General features: G+C 47.0%; 2 protein-coding genes across 6 annotated transcripts; one reads left to right on the forward strand and one right to left on the reverse strand.

Annotated features, from left to right (window-relative positions):
• Window positions 1-768: 768 nt before the first annotated feature.
• LOC123426410 lies at window positions 769-11056 on the forward strand. 3 transcript variants are annotated; one of them, XM_045110244.1, is made up of 4 exons: window positions 769-1267; window positions 2677-4337; window positions 4710-4801; window positions 10429-11056. In XM_045110244.1, the coding sequence occupies exon 2, from the start codon at window positions 2809-2811 to the stop codon at window positions 3991-3993; it is 1185 nt and encodes a 394-aa protein (XP_044966179.1). In that variant the 5' UTR covers window positions 769-1267; window positions 2677-2808; the 3' UTR covers window positions 3994-4337; window positions 4710-4801; window positions 10429-11056. The 3 variants fall into 3 exon arrangements, with proteins under 3 accessions (XP_044966179.1, XP_044966178.1, XP_044966180.1); XM_045110243.1 differs by lacking the exon at window positions 4710-4801; XM_045110245.1 differs by lacking the exon at window positions 4710-4801 and having other exon boundaries at window positions 10436-11056.
• Window positions 11057-11431: 375 nt separating this feature from the next.
• LOC123426412 (nucleolar and coiled-body phosphoprotein 1-like) lies at window positions 11432-14011 on the reverse strand. 3 transcript variants are annotated; one of them, XM_045110247.1, is made up of 2 exons: window positions 13661-14011; window positions 11432-12880 (listed from the first exon to the last, which is right to left on the reverse strand). In XM_045110247.1, the coding sequence occupies exon 2, from the start codon at window positions 12853-12855 to the stop codon at window positions 11680-11682; it is 1176 nt and encodes a 391-aa protein (XP_044966182.1). In that variant the 5' UTR covers window positions 12856-12880; window positions 13661-14011; the 3' UTR covers window positions 11432-11679. The 3 variants fall into 3 exon arrangements, with proteins under 3 accessions (XP_044966182.1, XP_044966183.1, XP_044966181.1); XM_045110248.1 differs by having other exon boundaries at window positions 11432-12875; window positions 13661-13878; XM_045110246.1 differs by having other exon boundaries at window positions 11432-12917; window positions 13661-13878.
• Window positions 14012-14944: the final 933 nt, after the last annotated feature.

A 14944-nucleotide genomic window follows, 5' to 3' on the forward strand; every position in this document is an offset into this window, starting at 1 on the left:
CGTTACCCCATGAACAAAAGTATTAACCTGTTGGATCCAAGCAGGGTCAAAACCCTTCACTTCACTTTACCATACGTCTCCTCAAAATCCACTTTAAAAATAACCCATCAAGTTTTTTTAATGAATTTCATGCAAAAATCCTTAAAGCTATAAATGAGAAAACAAATGGGTCTAGATTGTTCAAATCCCACCACCTATTCCTTCATAGCTAATAAGGTAATTGTTCCAAGCTTAAACAACCGAAGTTCACCATTAAACATATTTGAAACATAGGCACAATGTCGCTCTTAATTCCCCCCCCCCCCCTACATTGTCGATACATAGGAAGCTTGAATTAAACACATCAAATAACTAGATTGTTTTATTAAATTGAAGAATCATAATGTAAATAAGGAGAAACACCAATATAACATGACATCTCTAGATGCACCACACGTGTGTGCGTCATGCATTTCATGGGATGTCATCTTTTACGCTGTCAACACGACACCACGGGAACTACGTCACATAACATGTGGCGCGGAGCCGGTTGCGTGGTAAGATCGTGCTCCACATGTGCCCATGATATGTTACACGGTAAGCAAAATTCTCTGTCAAATATGAACATAATTTATCGCTATCCTCACAACATGATCATAAATTTCTCTACCAAATACGAACAGAATTTATCGCTACCCTCCACCAAACAATACAATGAATTCACGAAATGCGTGTATAAGACCATGAGAGATGGCCAAGCCACTAGTAGAAATTCACCGCTCTTGTCTTTCTTGCTCTCAATCTGATCGAATCAAGCTCATCAGACCAACAACAAACTCAAAAGGACACCCCAAAGAGAGAAGGGGGGAAATGAAACGAGAGAGGAAGTGAGAGTGAGCGAGTGAGAGAGCCAGGAGGAGTGGGGGGAGAGTCAAGAGGAACAACTACAACAACATCAAGACCGAGAGACGGAACAGAGAACGGCACCACCAACACAGACAGAGCCCGACCAAACACAGCAGCCAGCAAGCCTCAAACCTCGCATCACCACCTCCATCCCCGTGGCAGCAGCAAGCCACCCGCCGCCGCCGCCGCCGCCGCCGCAGCACCAGCAGCACCAGCAGCAGCAGCGTGCCTCTCCAACCTTCCTGCCGCCCCGAGTGAAGCTCGTCCCAGCGGCAGCACGTCTCAGCAGCGGCGCGGGGAGCCCAGCTGGAGATCGGTTTCTGCAGTACCTGCCTCCTCTCCTCCTCCGCGCCAGGGGGAGCGCGCGCGTGCGCCAGCCAAGGTGAGAGCTCGCTGTCCCCGGCCCAATCCCCCCAGTCTCGATCCGCGCCCACGCGCGCCGCGACCGGCAATGGCGGAGCGCGTCGCCTGCCGCCCAATGGCGCCCTCTGTCTCGCTCAAGAGGCCCCTGGTTGGTGATTCGGGCGTATGGGAGTTCGAATTCGGGGGCAAAAACCCTAGTTTACGGTCGGAATTCTGGTGGCCCGTGTTGGATCAAAGGGCAGGCTGCGGATTTAGTTTGAGTGGTGCACTGTCGCGGTGGTGCACGTTTGGTCGCCCGGTGGACTTTCGATGTGGGTTCTCTGCTTGCTGTATATTTCCTTGCTTTGTGCGTGGAGATGAGCTTGGAAGTTTGAATTTGGTGCGAAACCCTAGCTTTCTTTACCAATTGGATTGAGGTCGCGGATTGGATGGGAGGAGCTCGAGTCCATCTGAGCTGCAGAAATAGCTTGAGTTGTGTTTGGTCACTCAGTCGATGCCCTGTGACATGGGTTCTGTTGGTGGGGCTTGAATTGATTACTTAAGGCCTTCAGCGACCCCCCCCCCCCCCCCCCCCCCCCACACACACACACACAACACACACAGTGAATCCCTGCTTTGAAGATATTCCTTTTCGGTCTTGTAGGCATAAGCTCAATGTTGCTCAGGCGAGAGGTGATGCTGGGTTGAGTTCCAGGATTATTATTTGAATTTTCGGGTCGGAATTGAGCGTAAGGTTAACTCTACAAGCGCAGTGTGCGTAAATGCCGTGTGATTAGATCAGGAGAACTTGTGTTTGTGTTATCCTGTTTTAGGTCTTGTTTGGAAGAATTTACCCTGTTTTGTTTTTAGCCGACCTGCATACCATTTCAGTATAACCAGTAACACAATTCTGTTTCTCTCTCTATATGATTGTTTAACAGCTTTGAGCTCATGATGCATAAGACTGGTGCAAAATGTCTTTTGTCCTGTATATTCGTAAGTTGTAGTTTTTTTGTTCAAAGTTCATAGTACATACTTTGTCTGTTTCAAGCAGTTTCCTTGGTGATGTTTTTACCTGAAATTCAGAATGTAACAAGTTCATTTTGCTACTATATTACTCCCTCTGTACCTAAATAATTGTAGTTGGGGAGAACATTGTAGTTGGGGAGTTCTCCCCAACTACAATTATTTAGGTACAGAGGGAGTAGATCGCTTTGGTGGTTTTAAGTGCATTCACAAATTTATATCATAAGGAGTTTATCGCTGTTGTGTGTGTGTGTGTGTGTGCACACGAGTGAGTGGCGGGGAGGGGGCTGCTAGGTAAAGTTCTACACTGATTCACTATCCTTGGATAATCCCATGGTCCATCGACATTTTATTTTCGTGCTCTTCTTGTTACTCTACACTCATACTTGTTATACCCCTAACTCAGATACTTGTTCTTTGCAGTGATTTTTGGTGAGTGGGTTGCATAAGTAGATAGGCAGGACTGGAGGCAGAGTACAATATTCTCTGGATATCCAGTTGTAGATAAATACATTCTGGTTCAATTGTATTTACATGGAATCTCTTTCCTGAGAGATGCCAACATCTAAGCCACCATCGGTGCCACCGGCACCAAGCCTGCAACCATTACCATCATCTGCAGTACGACAGAGCAGTCGTATTGACCTTCGTGAGATCAAGTCCAGGATTGTTAAGACAATTGGGCCAGAACGAGCAAAGAAGTACTTTCAACATCTGGAGAGATTCTTATCATCAAAATTGAGCAAGAATGAGTTTGATAAGCTCTGTCTTGTGGCACTTGGCCGGGAGAACCTCCCATTGCACAACCACCTCATCCGTTCTATTCTTTTCAATGCCTCTGCAGCGAGTGGCCCACCAGAAATTAATGCATCTAAGATGGCTGAGGATGTCACCAATTCAGAACATACAATGGTTCCACAGGTCTGGAATGGTGACACTTTGAGCAAGCATGTCAAAGACAAACACTCATTGAGCAGAAGTGTCAACACATTGACGCAGCATTCATCACTGACCCATGGTGAGACTATCAATAGGGAGAATGGTGCTCCAAATTTGATTGGTTTGAAGAGATATACTCAGCTTCGGCAAAGTGAGCATGTGGAGCCATTTACCAAGCGATCATGTATGGGGAAGGCACCATTGAATTTTCATGGCTCTCTACATAGCAATGGACCTTCTGCTTTAAATGCTAGAGAATCCTTGGGAGAAGAAATTACACAACATGCTCAAGTTCCGGTGCAAGCTCCAATTGGGATTCAGTTTGGCGCTGCTAATTTTTGCCAGGCTAAAAAACCTTCAGCCATTGCTTCTGCCACTTCAGATGATAGCTCTATATGTTGTTATGACCTTGGTGAACTATGTGATACTTCGTCACTTAAAAAGAAAATGGAAAAAACAGCACAAATGGAAGGCTTGGAAGGTGTCTCAGTAGAGTGTGCTGATTTGTTGAATAATGGAGTTGATGTTTTCTTGAAGCAATTGATTGGATCTTGTGTTGAGCTTGTTGGAGCAAGGTCTCAACATGCTAAACTAAGCCATGCTGCATTGAAGCAGCAGCTGGGCCGTAAGCTAGTAAATGGTGTATCACTGCAAAATCATACCCATGTGCAGGGTGGCATTATACCTCCAGAGACCAAGTCAATCTCAATGCAAGACCTAAAGGCAGTGTCAGAACTAAACCCTCGTCTGCTTGGGGTTAACGCATCAGGGCTACTTGAAAAGATCAATTCACATGACTAATTGGATGGAGCAAGTTGGGTTTTTTCACATTGCAAGATTGTACCAACTTGATGGTGTCTCTTGCTTCATGGCCTTTGTATTCAGGTCATAACTTACTGAGGGTGGTGAAACCTGGAGAAGGCAGGCAGGCTTTCTAGTTTGTACAGTATGCTGAATTGCTGATAATGCTGTATCTGATATCCTGCGCAAATTTTGAAATAAGCAAAGTTCTGAGTATCTTCTAGAAGGCTAGAGGCTGTATAATAGACCCATCCGTTGTCTGCATCCAAGCACCAGTAAAGAGGCACAAGTGCTTAACAGAACTATGGTGCGCGGCTCCAAATGAATTGATGAACCATGACTCTGTAAGTGTTCTGCGCCAGCATGTCCTTTTCACTTGTTACATTTCTAGCATGGATAGAATGGTATCCGATCATTTATTTGCAGCCAGTTTTATTTCAGTATTGTTAGGAATAGAAACTATCTATCAAGAATATGCAGAAAACAGTTATAATGTTCTTATCTGATAAAATTCCTTCTACATCGGAACTGGTGGGAACCATGTTAAGGGACAAATTGGCAGATGCTTATTGATGCACAAAGTTGTTAGATAAAACAGTGGAAACACCATTTTGTTAGGTACCCTTATGTCTTGGTTGTCAGCCCTGCTTTTGTTAGATCTTTATTCCTTTTCTGTTTGATTGAGTTTATATAGTTTCGGGGGCTTAATACTGCAGAATGCTGGTGTGGTTCTGCAATTGGTACTTGGCTGTTTTCCTTGGATGAAGTTGTAACCTGTGCTTAACTGGCCATTTGTCAAGAACAGGAGGTATCTACTTTTAAAGTGGATAGGTGCATAACATATCAATAAATAGTCAAAATCATTACAACACAATTAAAAGAAACTACGTAAAACTTTGTATGGGCTCTCTTTTAGCAACCAAATTAAATTGGAAACTAATCAAACTATTGTAGTAGTGGGAATGTAGAACTTACCAAATTAGTAATTAGTTAATGCTAAAAGCTGGCATGTCTGTATGCATATGCACTTTACTACATGTGTACCAAATACTTGTGTATGCATCAGGTGTTCGCTGTTGGCTGAAGATTTATTGTCAAAATTGTGAATCTTAATATGTTATTTTGCTTCTTGCTTAATTAATATTCAGCCAATAGACGATCTTACAAAGTTACAGTATCTACACCATCTTCTGACGAAAGTTGCAGCCACTGCAAGGTTTCATTGATGCTTAGCCCCTGTCTGGGAGTCGATATTCAGGCTAGGAATTCAGAATTGGTATTTGGTCTAATGCAGCTGTTTGCATGATCGTGGAATTGCGAACTGGAAAACAGCCCAAATACTGCTTGGTATTTGCAACACTTGCACACCTGAGCCCGCGTTTCCGAGGTTGTAAGCTCCGTATTCACTGAAAATCACCTGTCCTTGCTTTCCCGTCGTTCTCGCCACCAGGACCTCCGCCTCGCTCGTCTTCCCCGCTGCCTCGTTCTCAGGACACCGCCTGCCACCGCTGGAGTTCCCCTTCGACGGTCGCCGCTGGTTTCCCGCATCTGCCTCCACCTGTTCCTTGATGACTGCCGTTGCTGGTTCCCTGCCCCCGCCTCCACCGGTTTCCCCATATCTTCTTCCCCTCAAATATCACGACCTCTATGGTGGAATCGATCTGTGTGCGGCAGTGCCCAGCGCGGGAGCCAGTGGCTGGTGTTGGAGCCGAGCACTACATGCCTCGGCCTGTAGGAGCCTGTGTGGCAGCTCAAGCTGCACCTAGACAACACATACCGAACATCTGTTGCCACCTTGTGGCGTGTTTCCCGTCGGCGCCGCTCTTCAGCATGCCCAGCTCTGTATGCCCTTAACACTTCGGCCATCTTCTCCAGCCACCTCCTCCTTCTACATTGGCCACCACCTGCGGGTGTGGTTTCTTCTCTCGAATTCTAGGATTCCAAAAAAGGCAACTAAACGAATGTGGACATTAATCTGGCTTCAGTCCATTTTTTACAATTTCATGCTCCATCCAAACACTAGCATTGAAATCACAAACCAACACCAATTCAGTCAGTATTGGAATTTGAGGCCCAATTCAATTCACCCTGCCCAATATTATCACATCAAGACGGACCCTTAGCTTTATTACTGCTGCCTGATGAAGTTCTAAATATGTTGTCGACATTTTTTTGTTTATCTGTTTGACCATTTCTATGGTTTGTTGCTGTTGCCATGGGATGCGTGTTATGGAATTATATATTCTCCAAATCTTCTTGTCCATGCATGAAAACCCTTGCCCTCCAGTATTGTTATGATATGCATTTATTTTGGTATAAAATTATTCGTCTCATAATTGGTTAGACTCTTATATAAGACATGAAAAGCAAACATTCATTCTCATGTCGTTCATATTTATGGAAGTTTAAGCATCTCTCATTTCAGCCTTAAATCATATTTTTGGCACTCTTTGGTGGGGACTGGATATCACCGAAGAACTAGCCATGGACAGGGGTACATGGAAGTTAGCTATCCATGTGCCAAAACCATGACTAGGTTTTGAGATCTTATGGGTTTCAACTCTAGCCTACCCCAACTTGTTTGGGACTGAAAAGCTTTGTTGTTGTTGTTGTTGGTAGGTAGGTAATCGGTCTTATAATATGTTAAGTTAAACGGGTGCTTTGATGTGTTAAACATGTCATGGGCGTATTTGCATGGACACTTAGTCCTGTTCCAGGTGTTCCTTGGCCCAAGTTGTGTAACGGCCTCGATGTGGCCTCACGACAGGAGCGGGAGAAGAGATAGATGGGGAACTTTGATATTTTCTTGCTTTTGACAATTATAACAATGCTTCCTCTTATACAGAGGTGCTAGAGCGAAAAGGTCCAAAGTGCTTAAAAGGAAACATGAACAACAACTGAACAAATTGAATTGTCTTATATGAAACTAGTTACCATAAGATCTAAATTTCTGTGTTTGCCTTATGCTTTGTGCTGCTGTCATATTTTGTTTTAGGCACATTGCACCTTACATAGGTAGTTGAGCAGCTTACTTTGTAATCTCGGTTTAAAAGGAAAACCCGGCGAAAGCCGAGATTACGACATACCCGCATGGCTATCATAGAACATGGAAGCCTACTGCAGGGCACCCTCGGTCGACCTGACCACTAACAAGTTCTCGACACAAACAACAACACGACTCAACTATCGTCACCAACCAACATTGTCATTGGCATCACCCATCACTCTCGATCTGATTACTTCAACTTCACCTCGGATAAGCACCAACTTACTGAACATAGCAGGTGACTCTAGAGCAACAATTGCCCTAGCCAACAGTCGACCGAGGCGTTGAGGACAAAGGCAATTATTATTTTGTCCATAAGCCTTGCAAGAAAAAGTTGCAAGTGCACTGACCTAGTCCAGCGCATCAACCAGAGTGCCGCCCTTGAAACCACCCTTCAGGAGTCATTGCCGCCGCCATGCCTCCCGGCACGCAGCTCTGACTTGTGTTGGGTAACAAGGAGACACACCTAACCGACACACCGGGCCCTTGACATAAAGAGGACAAGTCGTGACCCAACTCCGTTCGCAACCATCGCCATTGCCACACGAATCGCAATGCAGCCAAGTAGCAAGCCACCTTCCACTGGCCCCTCCATCCCGCGTGAACTCCAAAGACGAAGCATCCAAGGAGGGAAACGGCGTAGTGTGTCACCATCGTCCCATTCCTGTGAGCAAACAACTTGTGTAAATCATCGTGATAACGCCTTCATGAAGATAGTCGTTGTTGCCAACTCCAGCCATGGGCAAAGGCAAAGCTTTCACCCGGCATTGGCTCGGAACCAGCTGAGCACCAAATCCTTCACTAGCCACATCCACCCCCATGCATTACAGGATGCCAGTCTGCATGAGGCCTGCTCAGATCCAATGCCGTAGAACCCACCCTGGACGTTTGGACACCTCTGGAGCTCACAACAGATCACCACCCTCGCGCCGCCGAGCATAAACAGCCGCTTGCGAGCTGCCAGGGGATGACCTGCTTGCCTCCTTTTTTCCAACAATGGGTGGATTTTATTGACTCGAAAGGAAGCATGAGGGGGATAGAAACACAACGAGCACACACCCGGCCTCTCCATGACTAGGATGGACACAACCAACACCAACGCGCACACACAAAGAATAACGTTGGCAAAGAGCAAAGCCATACAAGCGATCAAAACAACGACCGACGAACTACAACAATGAGCATCTGCAACAACTATCTCTTGCCATCCGAAGGACAACGAGAAATGTTCTTCCGCACCTCTAGGAAGGGAATGACGCTCAAGCGCGGCCATCAACAGATCCAACCATTGAAGGTCAGATCCTGGGTTTTCACCTGAAGATCAAGTCTTAGCAAATCCGAGCAATGCCTCCAACAAGGTAACTATGGAAAAACACTGCCATTGCCAGGTATAACCAACCAGGGCTTTCATTCCGGAGCTTGAGATCGGGTACTCGGGAGGCACGCCAAATCGAAGTCATCATGTCTATAGCCACCGCTTTTCGTGATCCCAGTAGCTACATGTGTAACACTGTCTTGACGTGAGATTGTCATGCAAGTGAAGCAAGTTAAGACCATGACTCCACAAGTTGACAGTCGAGCTGTAATGAGAGCCGTTCGCCACCAAAGGCACCGAATGATGAAGGTCGCCGTCGCACATGCTCCAAAGTGACGAGGGAGGAAGATCACCAACAACACCAAAATTCCAATTCTCGGGACACTCCGGCAGTCCCACTTTGTCCTCGTGCTCCGCCGTGCATTATGGGTCGGCAAAACAAGTTTGTCATTGCCGCCGGATTTGAAGGTCCAAGACACTCCAGTCCATTGTGATGACTGCCTAGCAGTGTAGGGCCATGACGCCATCCGTAGGCCCGAGTGGTGTACCGCCTCATTGGGACGCAAAGAGCTGCCGTCCATGTACCTGCACATGTGATCATGACCATCAATGCCTCGCCACTAGAGACCGCCGAGCTTGCCGGAAACACCGCCACCTCTGCTTCAAGTCATCGCCCATAGATCAAATCTCAGCGCGGAGGCTATTGGAGCAGAGACCTCCATGTGGTCACCTTCATCGACTAGTGTCGGGGCTTAGCCCGACCACTGGTCTAGCAGTGGGGAGGAGAAGGGAGGATGAGGAGGTCGGAGGTGTCGGTTATTAGAATTCGACTAGCTAAAGCGATGTTCAAGGGCGAGGAGGTTGGAAAAAAGAGGGCTGGCCCCGCTAGGCGCTTGTGCTGAAGTGACATGGGAAGTTCTTTACTCTTTTTCCAACTAGTCAGCTTATAGTTAGCAACTGAAATTATGGCAGATTTCTCTTTCCATAGTGAAACTTCAAGTCGCTATTCCTCGCCACCATGATTTTCTGCATTCTCTTATATTTCTAATTCGACGAGGATGGCTTCATAGCTTAGGCTTTGGCAAAAGGATAATCAGCATTGGAAGCCACGGCAAGTGACTCTGACACTAAATGTAATGCGCCCCCGTACATTTCAGGGAAAACATCGCTGAGGGAACTGTGGGGCGATGACGGCTGTTTTAGTGTAGGGATGATACTAGAAATGAAGATAAATATTTACATTGTTTCTTTCTGGAAATCATAGCAATTGCTTCTTTACATAGAGATGTTTGAACAAAAAATGATAAGAACTGCATAAAAGCCAATATGGAAGATAGTAACTAATCAAAATTGAGTTCCTGAAAATAATTGTCCTAAAATCTGAGTTAATGCTGCTGCCAAATGCTCTGATTTACTGCTGTTGCGCCTGGTTAGGGCCCCATGTGCACATGACATCACACTTGATAGCAATGTCTGGGCACCCAGCTATTCAGAATTCTTATCTTTACCTACTCCTGTCCCTACTATCAGGTTTAGGTTTTGCATTTTATTGTTTTTTGTTTGCCGAGGTTAAATACTTCTTAATAGTTAGTTCTTTTTATTATAAGTAGTAGTGTGCTGTTTCTGATCGTAGTATCCTGAGGTTTGCGTGTGCATTTACAATATTTATTCTGGAGTTGCAGTGCACTCCTTTTTCCTTTTTAGTTTTGCAGGATGATTCCCATGATTTGTATCTTGTTTTAGTGGTTTGGGAAAAGCAATGGCTGCTAATTCGTCATCTTATATTGAATGTTGAAGTTCCGAAAGTCAGGATTACATTATCGTTTTGTGCACTTAGTCCTGCATTGTGATGGAATCTTGTGCTAGCGTTAGTATTTGCAACTTTATAAGTAGTGTAATTGAGACTAGTTATTTCTTGAGATTGATGTAATTAACTGGGTAAGCTACTGTCGAGTGGATACCTTTTCCTGCTCTGTGATGTAGTATAAGGGTATATTTCTGCGAGTCTTTTGTGTCTGAATTGGTAAAGAAGTCTGCTTGCGAAGCCTAATATGTTTGCCAACATTTTTTGAAGCCTCCAGGAACCCATGCTGATGCCTGATGGCACCAAATCTGTAAATGGGCTAACATCCAGGATCTGCCAAAGTCGTGTTTTATTGTCCATGGTGAATGTATCTGGCAGAGGATGCAAAGACGGCACACGGTGGAATTCGGTCGCCATTTCCTTGGAGCTGGCTGCCTATTGGAAAGATGTGGTGGGACTCTTATCCCCATGGTACAGATGATGGGTCTCTATTTACTCCCTAACCTGACAGTTGCTACAAAATTGCAACCCCAGTTGTACGTCTCGTGGAGCTTCCACATACAGAAGAAATGCCCTCCGCTCAAGGATCAATACTGATACTGACTGCTGTGCATACAATCATTGTAACATGTGTAGCATTACTCTAGCGAAATCATCAGTGCAAAAATGTGTGGTATCAGTCATGGCCATGCGTAACATGAGTGCAAAAGTTTCACAAATGTAACATGTTTGGCATCAGCCATGGCCATTCCCCTCAAACGGCTCTCGGCCGTGATGTTTCACGATCACTAGGAGTTGGGCGTGAGATGCAAGTTTCCCCGGGTTCTGTTTGGTTCTGTAGCTCTAAACTTATGCTCTGGCCTCACCCTTGCGATCAACTTTTGCTTGGATGGATAAATGTTGTCGTAGAGTGTCAATTATTAAGGCTCCAGCTGGATAATATTGGACGGCCCCACCAGTTAAGATGGGGATGCTGACGCATCTTGATGGAGTGGCTGAAAATGACTCTCTTGTCGTTTTCTCGCTATCATACAATACCACGGGCGGCTATTACCTGGAGCCAAATTGGCCTGCTCTCTAATCCTTTATTTTGTGGCTAAAACACCCCTCCCCTTCCGGCCCCGTTGGTGCAATCAAACATTTCTGTTATAGCGTCATGTATTCCACATTTGGAGACGCATTGGGAGAAATGAGCTCGTTTTCACACTAGAGAAGAGAAGGCGTGATTCATCATGTACGTATGCATCACCTTTCAGACAATGTTACAGTAGGATTTCCCAGCCAGCCAACAAGCACCGAAGTTTCATTCAAATCCGCACCAGCAACAGCAACAAGCAGCGCATCAACAATGGACGCGGCGATCAGTCCGAAATAAAGAAAAAATCAACACATGGAATACAAATGGACCAAGGAAACCCATCGTATAATCACTCTAACACTCGAGGAACCATGATCGCAGCATATTCAGTACAGGATGCACCCAGGATTAATCGATCAACGGAGTTGAGCCGAGGCTGAGCACTACTCCTTGAAGGACATGACCGTCTCGAAGGCCCCTACCAAGGCCTTCACCCTGCTCTTCCTCTCCTCCAGGAGCTTGCTTTTGGTCTCCTCGATCACGTCGTTGTTCTTGGGATCATCCTTCCTCCACGACTGAGCAGCTTCACCCCTGTTGCTTGCCAGCGCCGATGCCTTCGTTTTAGCCTCTTCTGTCTCCACCGCTCGATCCAATTCATCAGCAACCTTTGCAACGTCGGGTTTGTTGTTCTTTCCGCCGGCATCGGCATCCTCTTTCTCTTGCTGCTCCTTGACTCCCTCCTCACTCTTGCCTTGTTGCTGAGTGCACAGCTCCTGTCGATCGTGCCGAGGTGAAGCGGAAGCAGAAGCAGCCATGTCGATGGGCTTCAGGTCCACAGGGTCAGGAAGCTGCTCCTGCAACTGATCTTCGATGGACGGGGTGGTCAGGCTCTCGGATTCCTCAAACTGCATTGACGGCTCGTCATCTTTCTCCTTCCCGCTTGTAGTAGATGGCTCCACTGCCCTCTGAGGAGCACCCCTTGGCCTTGAGCTTGCCTTGGCACCACCATTTGCTGCTGCTTCTCTTTTCTTTGCCGATGTGCCTGGCGCGCGTGACGACGACGTGGGCAGAGGCTTCCCACCTCTCAAAGCCCCTGGCGATGGCACCCTCTGGATGCTCGGCTTTGGGTTTGGGGACGCCACCCCTTTGCTAGGGCCAGGCCTTGGCGAAAGCTTATTCTTCAGCAACGTAGAAGGCGAGTTGGAGGCTGCCGCCACTGTCTTGGCCATGTCCTTGAACGAACTGCTCAGCGGCACAGCCAGCACATGAGGCCGCTGTGAGTTGGTGGTGATTTTGTCGGATTTCGCTCTAGCCAGAGCCGGCTTTGAGGATGGCTTGCTGCCATGAGCGGATGACATTGTCCGAGACGAGATGGACCGGCCGGCATGTGACAACGAGGGACGGCACATGTCCGGAGAGGCGGAAGGAGCCGCCGCCGCCGCCGCAGCAGCAGCAGCCGAAGGACCGAACTTGCGATCTGGGGAACTCGGCACTGACCTCGCCCGGCGCGCGCCGTAGCCGGAGGAGGAGGACTCGGTGCTGGAGGGCCTGAGGTTGGGTGCCATCCTGGTGGCCCTGTCCCTGCTGGGGTTGAGAGGCTCCTTCTTGGATGTCGCCATTGGTGTATTCCCTAGATCAGCTGCGCTGCAGAAGAGGCCGCACCGGTCAGTTGTGCTTGCAGCTGCCAATTGCATAATAAACTAGTAAGTACAAAAAACTTGCCCCATTATTGTACGAACATGATGAAGCTGAGAAAATAGGAAAATGCAATTGTGTTCTTGGTGCGACATCTAAATCGCCGGCTCCAGCAAAAAAAAGCAAGGGGATAAAAGAAAGAGACGACAAAAATAAGCTTATCGCCACGAATTCTCGGTTAAAGTATTGGTTGATGGCGCAGGCTCCAACAACCCGCGATTCTTTCCTTTCCTGTTTTTTTTCCTAGGTTCACTACGAACATTTCAATCAACCCTAAGAATACATGAAAATTATTGACATCTACTACTACTAATCTAGTAGAACCTCCGTGCCAGGTACCAAGGGAAGTGAGATGAGAAATGGCTGCCGTTAATGCCAATAATCATCATGAGAATAAGATAACGTCGCCAGCAAATGCGAGGAGGCTATCAAACAAGAAATCTGTATGGCAAGATACATACATACACAATATAAAAATCTGCAGGATTTAACAATTTCTTCCTCTTTTCACACCATGTGTCAGTACGGCTACAATTATTCCCTGCGACATGGAAATGAAGAACCGAAGAATGCCTGTCTGTCACTTCATCACGGTCACGGACAGCAACGACCAACGGAAGAAGAGCAAACAAGGAACCGGCCGCCATTACTGGCAGGAAGTAGGAAGCAACCACTAGCAGCAGCATGTAGGAGAAGGAGAAGGAGAAGCGAGGGTGGCCTCATACATACCTGGAGGTGGATGTAGATGTGGAGGTGACCGTCCGGAGGCGGTGGGTTGATCTGGGGATCCTCCGGCTGGTCGATGGGGGAGCTAATCTGGCCCAGATGCGGGGGCGAGGGCGAGGAGGAAGGAGGGGAGGAGAGGAAAGTTAACACCATGGCCGGCCCACATTTTATGCCGCGATTTGGACGGTAGCTGTGCGGGTGGGAGAGAGCGCAGCACGGAAGGACCCCCCATTGCCGTGTTTCCTTAAAATAGCCACGCACAGCCGCGTAGGCACCCGAGGAACACAACGGAACACCTCACCTTGGGCTTTGCCCTGGACCTGCACCTGCACCTGCAGCGCGACTCACAGTGGAAACTCTCTTGCATTAACCAATTTTCCTTCTCTTTTATCATGGAATGACGGCCTGGTCTTCTTTTTTCTTCCGAAAATATCGTCATAAAATAAAATAGAGATTGCCCGAGTCAGAGCCTCAGAGGACTGGATTAGGAAGCTGAGCAGGAAAGCAGTCCTCTGCTCCAAGAGGTCGAGAAGAAAACGAAGACGCACTTGACTTCACATTCCTTGTAATTCCCATCTATACGCAGAGAAAGAAAAGCCTCGAAGACCACACGGCGTAGGGCTTGTTACTCTTCTGACAGGGCCTCAACCGGCCAAAAGTGTGTCACGTTTATTCATCAGGTCCCGGCAAAATGGACACAATTGATCCGTGAACGAAACAAAATCATAAATTAGACTGTGCTAAAAAAATTCATTCAGCTGACCCTTTCATGTGGCGTCCGACAGTCGCGCGCCACATTACACTGTGTAATACTTAGATAAAGACGCCACATCTCCGACCACATTGACGTTCCGTGACGGTCCGACGCCACACCCAACAGTGTGGCGCCTAAGGGAAAGACGCCACACATTGTGCTTAGGCGCCACACGGCCACTTATCGGACTCGCAGGCCGGCCTTCCCGCACCCTCCCCATTCACCTCTATCAACCAGAACACAGATAGGACCCCTCGAGTTCTCCTCTCCCCTTTCCTTAAATCTTCCCCAATCAAGCAGATCTGAAGGTTTGGTCCGGAGATTTCGACCCCAATCCGTCCCTTAAGGTAATCTCCCCCGATTCCCTCCCTCTCATCCAAAAAAAAGTCTCATTTGCTCACTTTTTTTTTTGCAAATTTGAGCAAACCCTAGTTCTTCATGAAATTTGGGATGTGTATGATTTTGTTGCACTTGTTTATATGTTAGAATTAGGGTTCTTTGTATGTAATATTGAGGGTTGTGTTGGGGTTAGG

This window comes from Hordeum vulgare, chromosome 2H, assembly GCF_904849725.1.
Source record: "Hordeum vulgare subsp. vulgare chromosome 2H, MorexV3_pseudomolecules_assembly, whole genome shotgun sequence".
Lineage (NCBI taxonomy): Eukaryota > Viridiplantae > Streptophyta > Magnoliopsida > Poales > Poaceae > Hordeum > Hordeum vulgare.

What these genes read in the sequence shown, in the direction of transcription:
- LOC123426412 (XM_045110247.1), bottom strand. Translation starts at nt 12,855, where the DNA reads ATGGCGACATCCAAGAAGGAGCCTCTCAACCCCAGCAGGGACAGGGCC.
- LOC123426410 (XM_045110244.1), top strand. Translation starts at nt 2,809, where the DNA reads ATGCCAACATCTAAGCCACCATCGGTGCCACCGGCACCAAGCCTGCAA.